Raw genomic sequence first — 22,298 nt, 5'->3', positions numbered from 1 at the left:
ACCTGAAGCAACACTGAAAAAGTGACTCAAAGGATGTTGGGGCAATTGCAGAGCTTCCTTAAGCAAACCAGCGGTATCTGTCCTTGCAGGGTACTGGTGCTGACCAGATGAAATGTAGCAATACCATGGGCCCCTAAAATGAACTGAGGCTACTCTTGACTGACTTGGTATGTGGGATCATCGTAGGACCATGTTAAGAAAGAGGGGTAGCAGGAATCGATGGGACTTTAGTTCCAGAAGGGAAAGAAGGTGTTAAGGACAGAAATGGTGAGCGTGCTGTAAAAATGCATGAAATTCTGTACCTTCTAGATTCTGGAACAGAACCCAGGGTTGGATTATCCCAAATTCCTCTTTATGGGGTGATCATGCACAGCAGAGATAGTCTGGTGTAACTTTGTTATGTTCGAGGCCAGAGATCTGTGCAGTGAATCTAAGGGACCCAAACTGCTGCCAAATTCTTCATGAGCTGGTGCACTCCTACACTGCAGAATTTATTTTTTCCTCACTGTGCTTTTGCAAACAATAATGGGGACCATTAACCCTGTGATGGGGAGTTCAGGAGCTGTCCCAGGATTTGTCCCAGCACTCTGTGCTTGGAACATGCTGGGAGAGAGGTTGGTTTTGTGGTTCAAAAAATAGCTTGGGGCTATCATGCTTTCCCTTCTGGTCTGACCTTCTCTGCATATGTTACTTGATCCTGAACCTCTGAATGCCCTTTAGCCCTGGCTTTCTCACCAGACCTACCTGTGTTTTGGACAAGGACTGTGTATGGGTAAGGTGCAAGGACAGCCCCTCAGGAGGTACACCTGGAGACAGAAATCAGCCAGCCACCTTCTCAGCTGTTACTGCAATTACTGGGGTGACTGCACTGGTCAGACATACTCTTTCCAGGAGTTCTTTTTTCTTCCTGATGTTTCATTACATTAGGTGAAACTGTAGAGGGGAGTGCCTGAGAGCGATGTGAGATGGAAAAGCTCCCCTGCATGACAGGTCACAGCGGCTGAACAGAACCAAAAGGAAGCTTGCACAAAACAGCTTTTGATGTAAGGTCCATGTGATAAAAGTATGTGTCAGTGCCATACACCAGTCCACTGGTCTGCTTCACCTGCACAAGCAGTGTGGTGCTTCCAGGGACGTCACGCCTGGGAAGCCTGCAGTGAGTTATTTTCAGTCTTGACTGAGAGTAAAGCCAAACAAAAGGATGATGCTGGATATTAGAGCCATACTGCAGGTGTCAGGGCTGTGTGAGCAAGTTTCTGGTGGTGCCACTATGTGGCTGTAAAGAACTGGAAATAAGTATGTGGTTGTTGGAGCCATGTTAGAAGTGGCATTGCATAGTGAAACAAGGGACTTCCGTAAACAGCCATATCATGTTGGAGAAGAACTCAGATAACCCAGAGTTAAAACTGGGATAGTTTAATTTTTCTGTCATGTTCATGAGGTTTAATGTTTTCATTAGCAGGATTCAGAGCTTTCACAGAAAGCTATATGAAACAGAGAAGTGTTTCAGTGGCAGGTATGGAAGGGTCCTGCCCCTGTGATCACAGAACAGGCATGGTTGTGCTAGCTTCACTAACACAAGAATTTCATTTAGTGCATTTCTAGGCAATAGAATAACAATAACATGAGAACATGTGCCTTTGGGCAGATTAATGTGTAAGATAAGTTTTCACTTGCATCCTAAGCTGAGATCAGCAAGAAAAACCCCAAAAAACAAATAGTAACATAAACTGTGAAAGCTTCTGCTTTCTCGCACATACAGCAGGGTGGATGGAGCTGTAGATTCATTTGATTAAACCTTAGAGAGCAGAAACACGGGATAGGAATAGATGTCAGAGATACTACTGATTAATTCTGCATACCACCCTGCTGGCCGTAGGCATGCAGAGCATAAGATTTGGGTCATTATCTGGTCCCTTCGTATCTCCTGAGTTAACTGGTTCAATTCATGTTGGGCCAGCTGAGTCTCCTCAAGGAGAGGAGAATCTGTATTTCTCCTCAAGGAGAGGGGCTAAAATGTGGACCAGCATTGGCTCCATCAGTGCTGCAGTGGTGAGACTGGCCTTGGCTCCGAGTGGCCACCTTGCAGCCTGTGTCCTGCCTGTGCACTTGATGAGGCATGAAGGCAAGATCATCCTCGAGTTAGCTGTTAACGAGAGCCATTGTAATCAGCGTGGTCTGAAACTGAAAAAAAACATAAAATAGACTTTTGCCTCCAAAATCATTAAATGGCCCTTTTATTCTGGGTTGGAACGGAGTTGAAATTTCACTCAGAGATTGAATGTGTATGAGAAGGACACATCGCAGATTTCTTTCTGATGGTGCTGTTGATATGTCTGTCAATGTTTGAATGTTGTATGCAGCCAGATGCTGAAACTGCCTGTCCCCTGGACGTGGCTGCTGGTGAATCTAGTGCAGTCACTTCTGACCTGCCCCCCACCATGTCAGAAGGCACTCTGTGGATAGAGATTAGCTTCCATGGGATAAATAATTCAATTTCACACATTTTTCCTTGTTCTTTTGTATTTCTTCCTTTGAAGGCAATGCAAACAAACAAACAAACAATGAGTACATCCATGCCTGGTTTGCCTTAGGGAGTGCGGAGAGGCAAAGTGGAGCTCTCTGGATGTGAGCCAGGAGGAGGCTGTTGGGTTCATACCCACAGCCCTGTAGGGCTGCAACTGGCAATCTTTAGCCATGCATCTTATCTCTCTAACTTTGCCTTATTCAGTGTTCCTGGATGAAGGGAGCAGACAGGGTTCATGCCCCCTTTGGGGTGAAGCCCTCTTTGCCAGTGTCACATCAAGCAGCTGCCCTAAATCCCAAGCTGCCAAGGAACCACCAGAGCTACTGGAAAGAGGGAAATAGTTCAGGTGATACAATGTGGTGCGGCCAATTACTTGCACTGCAGCTTCACCTCTTTCTTGCACCCTGAACCTGCACTGGGGCTTGCAACTGAGTTGGTGAAGAGATGTACAGCTGAGGTGGCACTTGAACCCTGACAGCAGTTCTGTGTGTGTGCCTGGAGAGCAGGTGACGGCATGATGCTCCTCTGCTATTCCTAGTGATCCAGATCACTCCTAGTCATCTGAATCCTAATGATCCTGTATCTGGATGATATGGATGCAGATTACATCGAGGTCAGTAATGTATGCATTCTAATTACATGCATTATTAGTATTCTGATAGATTTACTTCAGTGCACCACTCTCATAGGCAACATGGCTCTGCAGTGTTTCTTCTTGAAAATGTCTGAAGCTGATGGTGCCCGTGTAAATTAAATTGGGGCATGACCTCCATGACCAGTGCTTTGACCCACCAGTATATCCACATGGAAGTAAATGAGTGCCAGATTCATGCCATTTTTTCTCAGACACTTGATTATTTTATGCTTTGCATTTTACTGCTTAACAAGAGTCGTTTTCTTGGACAGGTCCAGGTGCTCATGGGACATCAAATACAGAAGGATTTCATTTCTCTTGCAAGGGATGTTCTGTGTAGCCAGTGCTCCAAGGGAAGATTGCTTCATGTTCTGGATGAAGCTAGGACAGATGAGGGGAGAAATGAACCGAAAGTCTTTTGGGTGTATTGCAATCTCTAGAATGCCAAACCACACGGTTCCTTTCCAGATGTGTGTCTGGTTAGACTTTACATTATCTAGATACTAACTTAATAGGTTGGGTTTTTTGTCTTTTCTCAGCAGAAACCCAGAAAGGCAGCTCCTCAGACAGGAGAAGATACCTTGAACAGCCATCTTCCCCCCGGCTGGCAGAGCTATATGTCTCCCCAGGGCCGAAGGTACTATGTGAACACCTTCACGAATGGTAAGTGGGGTGGGGGCTCCAGTAAATGTGTCACCTTAGCAGTACAGATCTGTTGCAGGAAATTGTCTCTCAAGTTGATGACAAAGTAGGCCCAGAGTCAAAGGAATTAATATGACCCTGCTACCATATGAAAGAAAATAATTATAAGAAGGTTTCATCTTCTGATCCTCTGTAATCTTAATTCTGACGATTAGAAGACATCTGAAGCTTTTACAAAAGACAGAGAATGTAAAGCAGAAACACCCCTGCCATAAAGGATATGATCTCTGCCACATTCCTTATTTCCTTTCCCTTTAGCTGGAGATACTTATGTCTATATATGTACATGTATGTAGAGTAGTTTGGTAGAATGTCCGGTATCACTAAAGCACCATTAGGGGAAAACAGAAATAGTTAATTGAAAAGTTGCTCAAGTCAGAGGCAGCTTGTCCATGGATACAAAGAAAGAAAAACACATATAAGGGGAATTCAGAGACAGAATTTTCAGTCAATATTTGTGTGTTGTATTCACTGTCATGCTAGTAGAGAAGCAGACTTAACTCATGATCTTATCAGCTGCTCAAGACCTGTCAAACTTGTACCACCTCTGGCTTGCCCAAGGCTCTGTGTCTACTTGCTCTTGTCATGAGCTCACAACAGCATTGCAAAATGGGACCAGCAAAACCAGATTTCTTTAACAGAAAGAATGACAGGGAGAAGAGGACAGCAGCAGCTCACCTTGTTCACAACAGAGTCCAAGCCATCAGGAATGGCCACTGGCATTCCTCTTTCTGACTCACTGTGAGTGCCAGGAGAGCCATGGGCTATCACAGTGTGCCTCACAGTCCATTTACAGACCATTTCAGAAGCCTTCAGCCTAGAACTTGGCCAAGTCATTATTTACCTGAGTTTTATGCACTGACATCTCATGGGACCCTCCACAAGGCACATTACCATTAAACACTGCCTTCATCTTCAAGCATAGTCTGCTCTGGCTTGAAGATCAGCATCCGCTGACAGCTAAAAGCAGTAAGAGACAGAGCCTGGTTTTTATGTGATAAAAGCTCTTGTCACAGGAACCCTACCCCAGAAAGGTAGATGTCCTGATCTCAGTTTCTCCATAACATCAGGCAGCTTTTTACTTTCCTCACAAAAGTTACAGACAGTATAACAAGGGCCAGTAGTCACATCCTGCTTGGTAGGTCCAGGTCAGAAATCAGGAAAGTGATTTTCTCTAGGAAGGCAGGATAGCCCTGGCACAGGCTGAACAGGGAGGTGGTGGAATCTTCATTCTTGGGAGGTCTCAGAACCTGGCTAGACAAAGCTGTGGCTGACCTGATCTGCTGTTAGCAGTGATCCTGCTCAGGGTGAGTAGCTGGGCTGGAGACTTCCAGAGGTCATTTCCAACCAGTCCTTCTCAGGAGAATGCCCAAACCACCTATGGTTGTGCTTTCAGCTACTGCCATGGGATCACTATGCAGCATGGTTCTCAGAATAACAGACAATAAAAGAGAGGGTAGAAGTAGGATTTCTGTGTTCTGGTCCTTGCTTTAGGGAACACTTATTCAAGTTCTGTTTAGATGAGAAAGCTCCTCACCAGAGTAGTCATAAGTCCAACTGGCTTTGAAGTTGGGCTTGCTCTTGTTTCTTGTGCTGGAATCAGGAATCATGCATTTCTGAGACTCCCACACCTTCCATGAGGGCTGTAGCCTTTTGTGAGACAACAGGATTCTTCTGCATCATGTACAGGGGCACTCTGGTCTCTCCATTCCTCCAGCATAGCTGGTGTTCCTGGCAAGCTCAGTTTCTCTCAGCCTGCACAGGTAGAATATGCTGCTGCCTGAAACTCTTCTAGCTGTGTAGATACTGCTTTTCGCTAGTTTATCCGTTTGATGATATTGCTTGGGAGTATTTTTGCTCTAGTTGGGCTATATTGCACTATATATCTATATATAGTTGTACATATCAGATTATATCATCATTGTATATCACTTTATATCAGATAATCAGATACACATATCAGGCTATATATCAGATTCACATCCCAATGCCTGTGCTTCCTCAAAGTGGATTATAAGCCAAAGAAGTGTCACCTGTGGTGTCATCTAGGCCTCAGACAAAGCAGAAGCTGAACACAACTTCCAGGCCTTTCTGTTGAAGTGTGTGATGAAGCCTCATTCGGCCCTGGCATGAGCAGCTGTCTGGACACTGTTTTGATTTAATCTGTCTAATTGGCTCTGACCTTTGTCCCTGCAAAACTGGTAGTGCAGGACTATCCAGTCTCATGCTGGATATGAACTTTCTTCCTTGACTGTGCTGCAGAGTTGGACCTGCTGAGCCATGCAGTCACCATGAAGTCACATTTGGCATTCAAGGCTTGCTGTCTGACAGGGGGATTGCACCTTGACACTCAGGAAGTATTCTTTGGCTTTAAGCCATATGATAAGTCAAAGACAATATGCTATAAAACCGCCATCCCCATCTTTCCTATGGTAGAGCTGCACTGGCATGGGTAATGTTATCACAAGTCTCATAGACTGGACAGCTCACTGACTGCACCTGCTGACTTGTAACTGCTTATTTGTCCTGTCATTGCTGCAGCTGCTGCTGGGAGTATCAAGATAAACACTGGCAGTGTTTGTCATGGGGACATGGTGACAGCACATGTCTCTGTCACAGGGTTACATGGACCTCCTTCCTGCTTTGCCCCTGTGGCACCATTGTTTCAGGAGCAGGAGCTAGGTTTCTTTTCCATCAAGGTCTTATTTGTGTAGATGTACTCCTAGGTTGCTCTCTCTTTATCATAGCTCTCACCAGTTGATGGAAGTACTCTGGAGCGTTTGAGAGAGATATCACCATTTAGTGCACAAACACGGTAACTCAGGTCAGTGGAAGCTAGCTGGTTGGCCTTCAGTCTGATCCATGTAGTTAAAGGTCTTCTGCTCACCGTTACCCACCAAAGCAGTTGGTGAAAAACTCTTGGTTTGTAAGGTCATAAGCATTTCTCAGATCTCCTAGGGACCCATTATCTCTTTCCTGAGATGGGTGATCAGAAAGTGTTTCAAGACCTCCTCCACACTCTTCACAAATTCTCTTTTTTTTTTCCTACCTTGGGGAAGTCTGGGTGTTCAGCAGCTTTCACACAGTGACTCACAAAATGGCTGGCTGACTGCATGTTGACTTGCTGTAAAACCACTGCAGAGGTGACAGCCGTTGCTAGAATGTACATCTGGTCTCAGCTGAAAGAGAAGGGACATTGCTAACCCATCAGGAAATACTGCAGATCCTGTGCACATTGCTTTTCCACGGTCTTTGCCCTCTGATTCCACAGCTGAGATGGTCTGAAATGATTTTTCTCATGCCCCACACATGCAGCTGTGAGGGATCAGAGAATACTGCTTTGGGTGCTGATGGCAATAGTGCCTCCCGGGAAGGGCATGAGCACTTCTCTCTGCCCAGCACTGGATATTGAGTCTGCCTATGAGAGAAAGATGTTAGAGATTACTCACCCAACTACTGTTGTGTCTGGTCAATGCCAGCAACGTTCATGGATGGGGGCAACAAGTATACTTGTTAATGTATGGACTGTTACAAAACACAAGATTCTGTGTATGATACATTTTGTAGTTAAACATGCCACTGAGTCACCAGAGGGAAGAAAAGGGAGCTTCTTGAGGCAAGAAAGTGTTAACCGGTCAGTCAAACAGAGTAGGTCCCACCCATATGAGGAAGAAATATTTGCATCTCCAAGGGAATGAATCAGTCCTTATTTTAATGAAGACAAATGGCCAAACTACCTCCTGGACAAGGAATAAGTACTGTGAGATTCAGAGTGAAAGATTAAATCTGTCTGAACCCCCTTCCAAGGAGTTGGGAAGGAGCCTTCCCCAAGCCAAGGAGCTACCCAGAGCTGTCCCATTAGTGTATATTGTGATGCAGATTTTCTCATGGAGGGCTCTCCTTAACAGATGCAATAAGGCATAAGGTATGCTTGGAGAAGGAAGCTCTGTGTAGCACCCTGCCAGGAGAGGATAGCACTTCAGAGCTATGAGGGGATGAGAAAGAACTTTCTGGTTATTTTTAGTCTAAGTGTTCAATTGTGGGTTGTTTTTTTTTTTTTTTTCACTTCTGTCTGTCACAAGCGTCTGTACCTGCTTTGCTGAAACTAGATGTTGTGAATCAAGTATTTTATTAGAATTGTACATTAACATAGCGGCTCTGGAAGGCGAGTTTAAGGCAACTCGGGTAACAGCAAGGCACAGTTCACTGAAGGTTGTGGCAGATGTTTCAGCGGGGGGAGCTCAGCCAGTACATTGTCTGCTCAGCCCTCCCAGGGCCTTCTGCTGCACTGAGTAGGTGGAGAGCTGGCACCAGAGGGGTGGACCCTCTGTCACGCAGCAAAACACTTGAACTGTAAGGGTTTCCAGGGACCTTGTTACACTGGGCTACACTGAAAAAATGAGGTTTTCTTCTTCGCTGTTCGGAGCCTTTTGTCAGAGAGGACTTTGGTTTTCAGGCCCAAAGTGGAAGGAGGTTCTGACTTCAGAGCAGTTTAAGCATGTCCCTGTGTATGTCTCACGTCTCCTGTTATCAGGATCTACAAAGCTTCCTATTCTACAGGAAGAAACATGAAATTGTCCTGGAAAGGCTCTGTGGTTACTATCCAAAGGTAGGTTCCCTCCCAGGTTCCTCTGAAATGCTCTGCAGTTTCCTTCTGTTTCCAGGTGCAGAATCTGGACGTGGATCAGAATCACCAGGCCACATCAAGGGTGTCTTTTTCAGGTGCTGAAGCACCAAATTGTCTAAAGGGACTGTACAACTTCAGCTTTGTTATAGTGACTTGTACTTTATGTAGCCTTTTTTTTTCTTCCTTGAAATTTTTGAATCCAAGAAGGTATTTCTATATCTCAACCATGGTCTGAGCTCTGCTTGCTGAGAGAACAAATGGTTTCAGAGAGAATAGATATGACTTATTATTCTTCTAGCTTACAGCAGGTCTCTCTGGCTGCTGTAGAGTCTGTTTTTTATGCTTTTTTTTTCCTTTTATTTTAAGTAACTTAGAATATCTCTCCTGTTGAAGCTTTTCTGTATACCTTGCTCTGTTTCTCCTACCCACTGAGGCTGAGCCAGGCAGTGGGAGCTGAGGTAGAGGCAAGAGGTATCTACTTCTACTCAAGCATGCAGAAATTTGAGATGAGAAACTGGTAATAGCTATACAGTGGACAGAGTGGGAGATGATAGTCTTCTCTCATAGGTAGTGATCTGGGGGAAAAGGTAGCCAGAAGGTGAGTGGAAGGAAGGAAGGGCTCCTGTCCATGACACAGAGCATCCAGGGAGTATCTTCAGCTCTACGCAGCTGGAGCCCTGCTAGCAGTTCCTTTGATCTCTGCTTTGCCCATGTGTGGTACCTAGAGACCCTGTCCAGCTGCTTCCATCCAAGGATGCAGCTGCTGAGCTTCTACCAACAGCGTGCTGCTGCAGGAGCTGTCTCTGATCCCACCTCTTCCAGAGTTCAGAGGTACCCAGACTTGGTCCGCCACTGAACTCAGCTAGTTGCTAGAGTGCTGCATTACGGTTTTTCCTTCAAGGCTGGTGTGAGGTAGCAAATGTAGTACTGCATTTTTGAACAGCACCCTGTAAGGTCTCCTGTAGCCTGAAGCCTACAAATCCATGTTCTTGCCTTCTTTTTATACATGTAACACATCCCTTAGGCATTGCTATCATGCATCCTCCCTTTGGTTGTTCCCTTCCATCATATGTCTCTCATGCATGAGGTAGAAGACAGTCATTTATCTCAGCCGTATGCTAAGCATATGTGGAAGCTCCAGGCATTGGGTTCACTGTCTGTTCTTTTAAATGTTGTATTTGGACATCCTCTGAGTGGCATGTCGTTCTCTTGCAGCACTCCAGCTGTCCTGCGTGCCCAACCAGTTGCCCCTTCAGTCAGTGGGAGGCATATCCCAGAGTGGGGTGGGGGAGCTTAGGACTGTGGCTGAGCCCTGGCTCAGGTAAGAGCACAACAGAGCATCCCCCCACCCTGCTCTGGGGCCTTGCTAGCACCCACTGCCTTTCTGAAGGTTCGTGGCAGTTTTAGCACTTCCATCATTGACAAGCAGTGGTGGGAGGAGATATGTGCCCTCCCATGTGGTAGGATTGTGGCTAAACATTTATGCAGCCTCTGGGCAGGGCAGGTCTGTGAGCATAGCCCCTGCATGCAGGAAAGGCAGCTCATTTACAGGAAGACAGGATTTAAAAGCAGCAAAGACATTTTGAAAACTGGCTGGAGGGAAACCAACTAAAGGGGACCATAGTTAAATTACAATAAGATGGTGCAAAACTGCTTGGCAGATCGTATTCAGAGCATGGTGATCAATGGTCCCTTGTCAAATGGAAGTCTGCACAGAAGGAAATCCTGCAAGGATCTGCCTGAGACTTCATTCTAATGAGTATTTCCAGTAATGAATGGCATGTTGACATTGAGAGTACTTATTCAAACATTAACTTTAACTGAAACTGGGAACATGGTGTGCTGCACAGAACAGGCTCAGAATTCACAGTCATCCTGCAGCTGAGGGCACATGCTGGAAGAGTAGGATGCTGTTCAGTAAAGATGCACTTAAGATTGGAGATTTCATCAGAAATAATTAAGTGACAAAGACAGGTAATGGAGCAGTTTACAGACAAAGACGTAGGGGCTTTAGAGGATCTAAAACTGCATGTGAGCCAGCAGTGTTGTGCTAGTGCAAAAACAGCCAGCATTTTTCGTGCACATTGTATAAATAGGAATGTTGTCTGTGAGGCATGAAGTAAACTTCCAACTTTACAAGGAAATTATAAGGCCTCAGCTGGAATATTTTCTCTTGTTTTGGACTCTACACTTCAGGAAAGATGTGAGCCAGTTGGATAAAGCCCAGAAGAGAGTAGCAAGAGTGATGAGAGATGTGAAAAACATGGCCTGTGGGCAAATGTTAATAGATTGGGGCTGTCTGCCCTAAGAAAGCAAAGATGTGGATGGGGACATGAAAGTAAGCTTCAAGTGCATAAAATGCTGTTGCAGAGAGGACTGTTCACAATGTCTGTTGTCACTAGAAGACACAGTAACACACTTCAGTTGCAGTGAGGACAACTCTAACTCTTCCTAGCTCTCTAAGATAGTAAAGTGTGGGAGTAGGGAGTTGCCTGGGAGTCTGTATCACTGGAGGCCTCTAAGAGCATGTTACGCAAACCCGTCAAAAAATATGTTGGCTTTGCTTTGGGGCATAGCCGGGACAAAAACGACTTCCTGAAATCCCTGTCAGGCCTGTTTTTTCAGTCTGTAAAGCCTAACGTATATGAAAAATATTTATCAATGTAGAGGATGACAAATGCCTGGGGCTCACAGGGGAGTTGTTCTTTATTTGGTATCTGTGTTTCCCCAATTTTTACGTACATCACATCTAACTGGGCTGCTGTCACTCAGCTGCTGGTTTGCCTTTTCTGGTTGTCTAAGTCAAAGAACCTTAATATGAGTTCAGAGGAACATTTACTTGCTTCATTTCATGTGTACCCACATGCACCTGTGCTGAATATTCCCACTGTGTTGGAACTGCTCCTCGCTGCTCTGTCCTGCCCTCCTGCTCCCCGGGGAAAGGCAGGATTAGCCGGCAGCAGCAGGGCGGCAGCAGCTGGTGGGCTCCGACCAGGCACCTGTGATGGGTGCACGGCTGGGAGCAGGGAGGGGACACGACCTTTGGAGAACGTCAGCAAGCAAAAGCTATACAAGTTTTGGTGCAGAGGGGCTCTGTGCTGCTCCCCAGCTGAACCCTTTGTGTAGTTCTGCTCCCTCTTGAAAACAAGAGGTGCTGGGTGACCTGTCCATCCAACAGATTGCCTTTCTGAACATGTCTGGCACTGCACCATCTCTGCTTCACCATTTGCTTCCTTCCTTACACACTGCAGAAGCCTTTCTTTGGATTAAATAGATTCTTTGCTCTTGGTGCTTGAGCTATTCAGAGATGGGAACTCAAGGATGCATTCCCATTCCTGTGGAGGGGAAATGAGATCTTAGGGACAAGGAACATCTTGATTCTTCTGAGCCTTCAAAATACAACAGAACCCTCCCCCCTTGTGAGGCATTAATATTATTGTCATCTGTTTCCAGCGGTTAGTGTCCTTCCGCATTGTGATTATCTGCCTGTCTATCCATACATCTTATCTGACTATAATAGTATTTCCACCGTATGTGTTGCTGTGTGATCTAATTTTCATTGTCTTTACATGAAAAAAACAAGGAAATTGGTTTTTAACTGGAAAGAAATAGAAATTATGAGACAGTTACTTTATGTGGAGAAAAGATATTAGAAAAATCTGTAATGAAAGAATTGGCAGGACTCTGTGTGGAAGAGATTTGCACAGGTAAATGAGCCAGCTGACAAAGACAGCACATTTCTGTCTATCTCTGCTTGATGGCCCAACTCCACATTTATCATCCTTTGAAACTCGTTGGACTCAATCCTGAAACCATTTTAAAGGCCTCTGACCTGTAAAAGATCTGCAGAATGAAGCCCAAGAGAATTTCAATATACACCTAAAATTTATTTTCACAGTACGACCTGCTGTAGGAAGGTTGAGTCTGCATCAGTTACATTACAGTCAGGATGCCTGGCATCTGTCTTGTGCAGCATCTAGAGACATCCAAGCTTGTCATATCAAAACATAAGAAAGAGGAGAGAGATGGCAGCCACTCTAAAACGCCTGAAGACCCTGCTCTGTAGCAGTCATGGTCCTTATTTTGCATCATTAACTCTGGAAGGAGTCCTGTGCTGTCTGGGAAGACAGTCAGGATACCTCTCCTGGGATCTGGAGGGTTAAATGCATGTTTGCGCTCTCTGTTTAGAATCAGGACACCAGCAAACAAGGATGATAAACTGGAAAGAAGTGTGTGCAAAGGATTGCGTGGCTGTCAGACTGCTGCCCATCAAGAGTCCACAATACTGACTGGCCTGTCAGATGCTCCCTCCTGTGCCCTTAGATATGTTTCACCATCCCTATCACAGTCTGAGCAGGGCAGAGTCTGATTCGCCTGACAAGGCACCATCTGCAGGGTGGACAACTCCATTTGAACATGATCTTCCACTCTCACCATTGATCCATGAAAAGAAGTAATACCTTTACATCTCAGTTGTCTTCCTGATGTAGGTGTCTAAAATAGCTAACGTGAGCTACACCCTGTAGGTGCTAGTCTCTCTTCATTGACTCTAAGGAGAGCTTCAGTGACAATACCAACTCCACAGACAGGTACATCAGGCTGTAGTGAATCTCACCAGGGACCTAAGCTTACAGCCTAGAACTGAAGGGGAATTTAAAAAATGTCCTCAGGTTCCATGCATGGGATTACTGCCCCTGACTGAATGCAGAATGCAGCCATGACGGTGTCAACAGGCACAGAGTGGGCTGCACAATGAAACAGTCTCTTCCCATCCGGTCATGTGGTGAGCACACCTCCCTTCGCACCCAAAATATCCGCCCTGGCTTTCTTCCCCAACGGTGCGTAGGATGAACAGGACATCTGTAAAATGCCACACCCCATTTCTACACTTGGTTCCTACAGCTGTTGCAAATATCCAGGCATGTTCATACATGCACACAAACACACATCTGCATGTGTACTCACACTTCAGAGGGACAGCACTTTGGGGGAGATTCAGTGTCTGAAAAGCTGCAGTACTCCTGGGGGTTGCTTGAATGACAGGAGCTGGAAAGCCAGGCCAACAGCTCTGCAAATCAGACACGGCAAAAATACTTATCCAGGGGCAGGAAGCCTTGTCAGGTTTAAGAAGTATCAGAAATATGACCTGCTGGCATAGCAATGGTTGAGGAAAGAGATACTTTAGATACCTTCATTGCACAAGTACTAACAAAAACCTAGGAGGCCATGTGGGTGCCAACAGGAAGGCAGTGGAAAGGAAAGGCAGGCTCTGAAAGCACAGCTTCAGGGGTGTCTCAGGGAGGAGCACCCCTTCCCCAGAGCACACGGTGCTGCATTCAGGGTAGCCACAGCGTATGGCTTAGAGCTGGCCAGAGCTGCAGCTCAGTGTTACAGAGCTGTAAGCCCCACAGAAGGCTTTTCTACATGCTAGAAACTACTAGATCTGAGCTGAATAAAACTGCATTTATGTGTGCAGTACTCACAGGTTTGATTCAGCAGATGGAGCAGGAGTACTTTTCTGCTGTTGGAGCAATGAATGGGAGACCAGTGATTCCTCTGAGAAGTAACTCTGAGGGTGAGGAGGTCCTTCCCAAACCTGCAGTATTGGCTGTTCCTCAGCACTCTGTCCCTATGGCCTTGAACAATACCACTCTGCTTTGCATTTTCGACCCATCAAGTTTTAGACATTAAGCTCTCCTCCTAGACAGTGTTTGGCTATCTCCACGCCCATGCTTCCCCAGTTTCTCCAGCCTCAGCGTTACTACCCACAGGCACACAGCACCTTGCACTACCACAAGCCCTCTAGGACATGTGCTCAGCCCGTGTTGTCCAACACCCACTGTGTGTGCCAAGGGAAGAGGAGTTGGCTGTTTGAAGTGTGTAAGCAGCCCAAACCCCTTGTCCCCATCTCCTGAAGCCCCTGCTGCCCTGCAGAAGAAGTCTGGGCTGTAGCAATGGTGCTTGTGACTCTGGATGGAGAGAGTATGGTGTGCAAGCCACTCCTCTCTGGCCTGATCCTTCCCAGTGGCCAAGAAGTATCTGTAGGGATGGCTGCTTCTGCTTCCCAGGGATGACAGAGGGCGTTGGCAGCTGGGGGTGATGGCAGCTGATGGACTGAGGGAGGAGGGGGCCTGTACATCCCAAGATGGATGAGTTTAGGGGTCCTGTCTACAGGCAAGGGGAGAAAAAATTGTAGGAGGACTGGAGAGAGTGTAAAACACCCTTGTGCACAGCTCCCATGCTTCTTCTGAACCAACCTGGATGCCCATCAAATGCCCTTAATTGCTTCAGAGAAAATATCAGCACAGGCTTTTTGTTACTTCTTCCTCACAAGAACTGTGCTGCCCTTTTTGTTGGTTTTACCTCAGCAAAAAGTGGTGGGTTCCATCCCTCGAGGCCAGCTGTCCATCTGCACTCTCCTTGGGCTCGCAGGTCAGCTCTGGTGTTGACCTGTTTGGAGGAACATGAAATAATGCCTCCAGAAACTGCCAGTTGTCTTGTAGCCTTCATATTTCAAGTGAGCTGGTTCAAGTCCCAGCTTGATAAATATCCCAATGCTTTATGCACACTCTTTCTGTGACTTGGGTGAGAGGTTGTTTTGTGTGGTCTTACTGAAGAAAAGCCAGTAAGTGTTTATGTGAAGTGCTGCAGACCTCTGTTGGCCCCTCAGGGCCTGTGTGCATTTCACCATTCAGCTGAGCTCGCCTGTACCTGGCTGTGTACAGCCGTGTCCCTGTCCCTTCCCTTCCCAAGACAGGTACAAGTCTGCAGCAAGTCAAAGAGAAGCTCTGTTGTACTGCTGGAATTTCAAGAAAGAAATGTCCCCAGGCTGGTCTGGGTTGCAAAATCACTGTGTGTGAAGCTTTCAAAACCTTTCGTGTATATGAGATGATGGGAAGACTTTGAATAGGAAGACACTCTGTCTGCTGACATTTACATTCAACCCTGCATACATCTGGAAAACCTGTGGGTCTTTTGGAGACAGGTGCAGCTAAGGTGAAATAATTTCTGTCCTGGATATCTCCTACCAGGCAGTCCCTGTGATATAACTGTTTACTTGCTGGTGTTTTGGGGGTTGGCAGCAGGCTTGTAGCTGGCATTTTCAGAGCCCAAAGCAAGGGAAACATCACTGCTCTCTCCTGCCTACATTTCTCTACAATGCTTCATATTTAGTTCAGGCAGTGGCAGGACTGCTGGCAACTTCATGCAGCTTACTAGGGCTGAGCCTCTCCCCTTTTCCAGGACTACACTGGCATCATCTGAAACAAATGTGTATTTCGGAAGTAATTCCCTAGTATGACATTTTCTTAGCAATAATAATTGTAGTTCTGTGTTGTGATTGCAAATGGGAGGAGACATGAATGTGGGCACAAGTGATGGGGAAGGATGTAAAGACATAGGGTAGGACGGGTAAATGGAGGGGCGGAGAAGGTGAGAAGCAGTCAGGGCGGGAGAGTGGAGATGCTATCCAGTGTCTGAAAGGTGTAAAGAATTTTGTGCTTCACATAGCCTCTTAAAACCATCTTCTGTGCATGGACAATACTTATCCATCTTTAAGAAAACTGGGGTGAGCAATCTCCCCCACTTTGACATCCTGTTAATCCTCTTTTCAGATGTGACTCTTGTAAGCCATTGACTGAATAGTGCCGGCGGAGCAGATGATACTGCACATAACCTGGACTGTAGGAGAGCATGGAAAAGTTTCCAGGCTGCTCGGTGGGGGTGGCCTTGCTGTGTTTTCTGGAAGGGGAGCCCTAGGATCAGACTGCCATGGCGAGTTCGAAAGTACCATGTGCCCAGAATGCACAGCCACTATGTGGTTAACCATACAGTTGCTCAGTGTCTTTGGGAGTGGTTTACAACTGTGCGTGGGTGGGAGATTCAGCAGGAAAATATTTGATTATGCTGAAGAAATTCTCTGATGTGCTGCAGCTGTAATACCTCTTGCATTAGTCAAACAATAGCACTCCAGCTACCTTGTCCATCACATTAAAGATGACTTAGATACTTATGATACAAGTGTGCGTGTGGCTTGCTGCCATCTTGCATTCTCAGCTGAGGTCAGCCTTACACAGTGTGTCCTTATTTTCAGGCTTTTCTTGTCTGTGGTGTTATGTCCTTCCCATTTACTAAACAGCTTTCTGTCTCCTGGAAAGCAGGAATTCTGCTTTCACGTTATCTTGATCCTAATTAAGGTCCATATAGTCTTATAGTCACAAATATCATTAGTAAAATACCACCTGCAACAGCAAGTTCTGGGGCATGGACTTTCAGGGAGTCCTGAAATGTGTAGCTGCAAGCGGTCATTTCCTTGAAAGAATTCTCAAGTCCAGCACTTAAGAGTTTTAGGAAAATTTTCTTGATCTGCCTGAAAAAAAAAGTATTATTTAGTATCCTCCTGGTACTACCAGCCAGCTTTTCTGTGTCTGTCCTCCTGGGTACCCTTTCCTGTTTATCTTGCTTTACCCTTCACCTTTTTTCCACTGAAGTTCCTAACTCCAAGCTCTGATCCAGCTGTGCAGCCACTGCAACCTGCAGCCTGTCTACTGACCCCAGGAAGAGCAGAAACAACAGATTGTGCTTTTCTAGTCAGCGCCCAAACAATAGCTGAAAACTCCGTACCATAAACGCATTGCATTTCCCTCCCAAACCTAGTGCTTAGGGACCTTAAACAGCCTGTGGCTAGTGAGCAGCTGGGTTTTTTCCATCCATTGTGGCGCTGTCTTTGTCTTGCAAGTAAATTTCCCAGGGCACCAAACCAGTATCTACTAAAACATCCCTGTCTGAGTGGTTAAGTGCTGACATGGATTCATTGGAATCCACAGCTGGAAACGCCACCAGTCTTCATCCTCCTTGTGCCTTGTCCATAGGCTGTTGTCATGAACAGTGCCTGGCACAACATGTGCAGATAAGAGATGGTAACAGTGGTTGTGGTCATCTTGTATGGCGACACCTTTTAATTAGGACACTCACTGGGTCAGAAAATACCCACGGAAACTTGAAGGGACTTCTGTGTGTTTTGAGGTCCTCCATCCTAAAATACCTTATTCATACATTTATGTCTCACAGCTTCTATGCAATGCCAGAGCTGAGAGCACTGTAACATTAGTATGTCACAAGCTCAACTAACCTTTCCTAAGACACATAATTTTTAGGCGTTGCAAGCACATAAAAAGGATTAAATTAAGAAGCACCAGGTGCAAAGGAAACCTCCCTACTGCACCGTCGTAAGCTAGAGCTTAATCAAGAATATGAAAGCAATTTTAATAATGCTGCATTTCGCTGGGTCTGAGTAGGAGACTTACAGGCTAAGTAGGAGAATTTTCTACCCCGCGATCACACAGCAATATCTGCATTTTCACTGATGGAGCTGGGTGGATACAGAGAGTGGCCAGTTCTCCAGAGGAAATGCATATGAGATCTATTGTGGTAGCCCAGGCACAGCCTGGAATGAATCTGGGTAAGGGTGGCACTAAGGCTATTAATAACAGTTGGTCATTTTGTAACTTTACTTCCAACCTTTAACAAATCTTGAACTCTTTATTATCGAGAACAAACAAGACTTATTTTATCTTTGCTTGGTTAGTACACAACCTCAAAGTGAGCTGAAAGCATGCCATTCTTTGAGAGAGATGACCCAGTAGTTCAGCTAGACTGGCATGTTCCTGGGGCTCCTGCCCAGCACACCTTGTGGTGTCCCTGAGAGCCAGGGTTCATGTGTCAGCCTGGGGCTCAACAAAGCCAGATGCATTAGAGGGTCTCTCTCCTTGAAGACAATCAGTACTGCAATGCTGGCAAGCAGTGAGGAAGCTCACCACTTGCAGACAATTCTTGTCTGTTCTGAAGTACTTGCTAGACCTGAAATGAGAGATCAGTGGATGGAAGGAATATAACCATGACCTACTCTAGTACTTCCTCTGCCTAATATTTTTCCATCTCTCTGAGTCAGTTAAGGATCTTGGAAGCATTTAGTCTGTGGGTTGAGGTTTTTCTTTCATATCTCACCAGCTACGGTCAACACCTACTCCAACTAAACTTATGAACTGCAGCTGAAATAGTAAGTCATCTGTGGAGACACCTAAGAGATGTCAAGCATTTTTATTACATGTTTTTTCTCATACAGGTAAAATTTTTTAGTGACAGTTTCCCTCTGATACAGGATGCCCTAGCTAAAGGGTGGTATAGAAACCCTGCCCTGGTGAAGTGGCCTAAAACCTAGAAAAAACGAAGTGTGTCTCAGAAAGTGCTGGAAATAGCATTATTATCACTACTAAGCCTGCGATGAAGGGCTCGCTTTCGTTGCACGGTGTTTGCAAAAGGAGGTGCATGGTCCGGGTCCCAGTGCTCATTTTGAAAGATAAGTCAGGACATCTGTCAGCAGCTTTTCCCATCCTGATGTGGTAGTGACAAGCACCTCTACCCTCAACACATGGACAGAAGATTTCAAGAACTATTGGATGGTGCCTGTCTCCATGGTGCTGTTTTGGGACTGAGGATAAAAGCTGTGTGGCAGCCTCAGTCTCTTTTTCACTGAACTGCCTGTGGGTTGGAGCTGGATTGCAGTTCTGACACTGCAACTCCTGCTGAACTAGCTCATGCACTACGTGGTGCTCTGCTTTCAGCACTTGCGAGATTGAATCTCATGTTTCATGCAGCTGCAAAGAGATTTGCATCTGTCACTTCTGCCTGCTTTTCTTGTCTCTTCTCATTAGGTATGAGGGTGGAAGTAAAGGTCAGGGCCCTGGAAGGCTCATGGAGGAGTGTGACCTCGCAATGCAGTGTGAGGACACTGTAGAGGAAGGACCATGTTGCAGTTCAGAGGCTTGTGCATGGGCTGGTTATTTGGGCCTTTTGAGCTGATGTTGCTATAGGTGACCCATATCAGGGTCGGTACTACAGGGCTCACTGGACCAAAATGTTGGAGCATAAAGACAAAAGAGCTGCTCTGCCTGAATCAGGAGAGTCCTCAGACTCTGGCCTGTAGGATGTCAGGAGGGGAGCGCCAGGACAGTTCTTCTTGGCCTGGAGTCAGTTCTGTCAGACCTCCTCATTCCAATGAAACAAAATCTCCTTGTGCTACACATCCTCTACGGAATAGGAGGAAAACATTTTCATTGTACTGTCATTCACCCACTCCTTCTGCTTCTAAAGTTTTGAATGGTTCACTCCAGTCTCAGGGCATTGCAAGTGATTTCCCCTCCTTACATGCACAAACCCACACACTCCCCCTGCCTTTCCTTTGGGCTGTTTTCTCCCACATATCAAGAAGTGAAGTGCCATGAAACCCTTTCTGATTCATCAGAAATGTGGGGAAGATCTTAGAAAAGGGAGATAAGGTGCAAGAGCACTGACAGCACTTTGTTTCCGGCTGGCAAGCTGAGGTTTGCTTCCAGCAAAACCAGCTGGAGCATGGTGGCTTCCAGCAGCCTGGAGGTTTGGACTGGGGAGTGCAGTAGTGTGCTGTTAAGAGAAACCTGTTTCCAAAGCAGGGCTGTTTGCAGTCCCTTCCACTCACAGGTCCAACCAATCTTTGCACTTTGGGGATCACTGCACAGGCTTCAAGCCTTGCTGAAAGCCTATGGAGATGTAATGGAGCTGCAAAGGAAGGCTGGAAGGTTTGCAAACTGTCTGCACATATGGGTGATTCCTACATGCCATTGGCAAGAGCAAAGTGAAACCAGAAAAGATGAAGTAAGACTGTGGGGACTGCAAATACTACTTCTAGTTCTGCATGTTTTCAGGAACAGTTTGGGAGAAGCTTGTGGGTTTCTTTGTGTGGCATTGAGGAGGAACATGTTCTGTTGCTGTTCTTCATCCCTGTAAGAGTGACCTGTGCAGCCTGCACAGCTTCACGTTATTCAGGGCAGAAACTGGCTTTGGAGCTGCTCAGCATTACAAATTTATTGCTGTTAAAACCAAAACAAACTCTAGACCTATTTATAAAGATGTGAGATAGCACCAGTAATGGGGTGACACATTGTAGCTGCTACAGATCCTTAAGACCAGGGAAAGTTTCTGCACAGTAAACAAGCCCAGAGGTCCTCTGGCTTTGCCCCATTCTCGTAGTTTGGCCAATGAAACTATGGAGCATTTAGCTACTAAAATAGCACTAGACATGGTACCGTGCAGAGGTGCTAAATCCATTCCTGAAAGCAATATAAGCACACTCAGGAGGGGTTATGCTAGACCTTAAAGCCCTGCTGTTTAGCTGATGTTGTATGTTCAGACTGGAAAGCAGCTGTTTTGACCTCAGAGCGCTACCAGATTCATGAAGAGACACGAAATCCCTTCTTCAGCTGCTACACTTCAATCACAAAAATCGTCTGCATCAGGACCTCCTCGAAGCTGTGTTTCTTGACTAACATGACGTCCCAGAGTGTGTGGCTCTCTGAAGGCCTGACACGTCATGTCATTTCTCATTCTGCCAAACAGATGCAAAGTGAACTTTCTTCCCCTAAACACCACAGGTTTCCACTTTCCTTTGGGAGGAAATGTTTAACCACATCTGTGGAAACCCTCTTTGGTTCTGTTGGCACATACAGCTTGTAACTGTTTTTCCTCTCACTACATCATTTCAGTTTGAACAAGTTGGCCTTGCTGTTCAGTAACTAATGTCCAGGTATCTCCCAGGGCTGCAGGCCTTCTTTCTGTTCACAGGCCCCCTTCGCAGTCCAGAGAGTGACAAGGAGACTACTGATTATTCCTTCCCCTCATTGGCTAAATCGAATAATTAACATGTGGCTGATAAGGGAGGACAGCACTTGTCAGTGTTGGTCTACCAGTGCTAAATTACATTCTCACAGAGAGGTTTTAGCTTGACTCCAACACCGTCTCTGGAAAATTGGATGGGGTATAAAATCTTGCCCGATACTGAATCTATTCCTAATAGCAGTGATCGTTGTTTTACCGCAGGGTTACAAGTAGCCTTCAGATTTTCCAAGCATCAGGATCAAAGGCTGCAATTGGTACTCCAAGATGAGACTCTGGCTTGGCTATATCAAACAGGTGTTATCTCTCACCAAGCCTCTTCTGTGCAGTTGTGGGAAAAAATCACCCACCACACCCCCATTCACTTCTAATCACGACTAAGCTGCAGAGAAATTTGTAATGTTACAGTATTATCTTGGTAAATTTAGTTGCTTCCAGTAGATGGCATTACAGCAGTGTAGTCCTCATCGAGGTTAGTTCCTATCCCTGCTTGGACTGCCAGAATAATCCCTCTGTTACTCTGTGCACAGAATTAGATTTTTTTTTTTTTTCTCCTAACACTCAAAATAAATGGGGTTAAAACCAGTCTTGTTCTTTTTATTTTCTACCCAATAAAAGATGTTATTTCTATTTTATGCATTTTTAGATTTATTTTTCAATGTGCATAACTCCACAATCACTTTATTTTAGAAAATTTGTCAAGACACTGTTTTGGATTGTATCCACAAGTATGCTAACCACTGGGCACTGTTCTTTCATGTATAAAATTTTCTGCCCTCATGTTATGTATCTGGGCATTCTGTATGGCAGAGGGGAAGAATTAGTCACTTCACATCAGCTCCACAGCATCTAGCAGGCGAAGTAGAGAGCAGTTACAAGAAGCAGCTGGTAATTTTAACTGATTCATTACATTTCAAATGTATGTTAGGTTTTTAGGTACATTCTTCTGTACAGTCTCAAAAATGCAAAAAAACTGTAGACAGATCGCTTGCATAAAAAAACCCAAGCCAAATATGAAGGTAACTGGTTTTACTGCTAATGTCAAAGTCAGTTCTGACAAAAACATGTTACCCCACTGATTGCGCTTGGGCACAGCACGA

At 45.6% G+C, this 22,298-nt stretch overlaps 1 protein-coding gene across 5 annotated transcripts in view; it reads left to right on the top strand.

Moving 5' to 3' along the window:
- GAS7 (growth arrest specific 7) overlaps positions 1-22,298 on the top strand; it is a 104,035-nt gene that overhangs the window by 34,168 nt on the left and 47,569 nt on the right. For 4 of the 5 annotated variants that reach the window (XM_074846967.1, XM_074846965.1, XM_074846968.1 and 1 more), the window contains one exon: positions 3,701-3,824. In XM_074846967.1, coding sequence (XP_074703068.1) covers positions 3,701-3,824 — 124 coding nt within the window. The remainder of the gene's footprint in view (positions 1-3,700; positions 3,825-22,298) is intronic. The other variant, XM_074846966.1, reaches the window with a different exon arrangement.

This window comes from Strix aluco, chromosome 21 (genome assembly GCF_031877795.1).
Source record: "Strix aluco isolate bStrAlu1 chromosome 21, bStrAlu1.hap1, whole genome shotgun sequence".
Classification (NCBI taxonomy): domain Eukaryota; kingdom Metazoa; phylum Chordata; class Aves; order Strigiformes; family Strigidae; genus Strix; species Strix aluco.
Note: the sequence above shows the minus strand (reverse complement) of the source record. Positions and strands in the feature narration are given on the sequence as shown.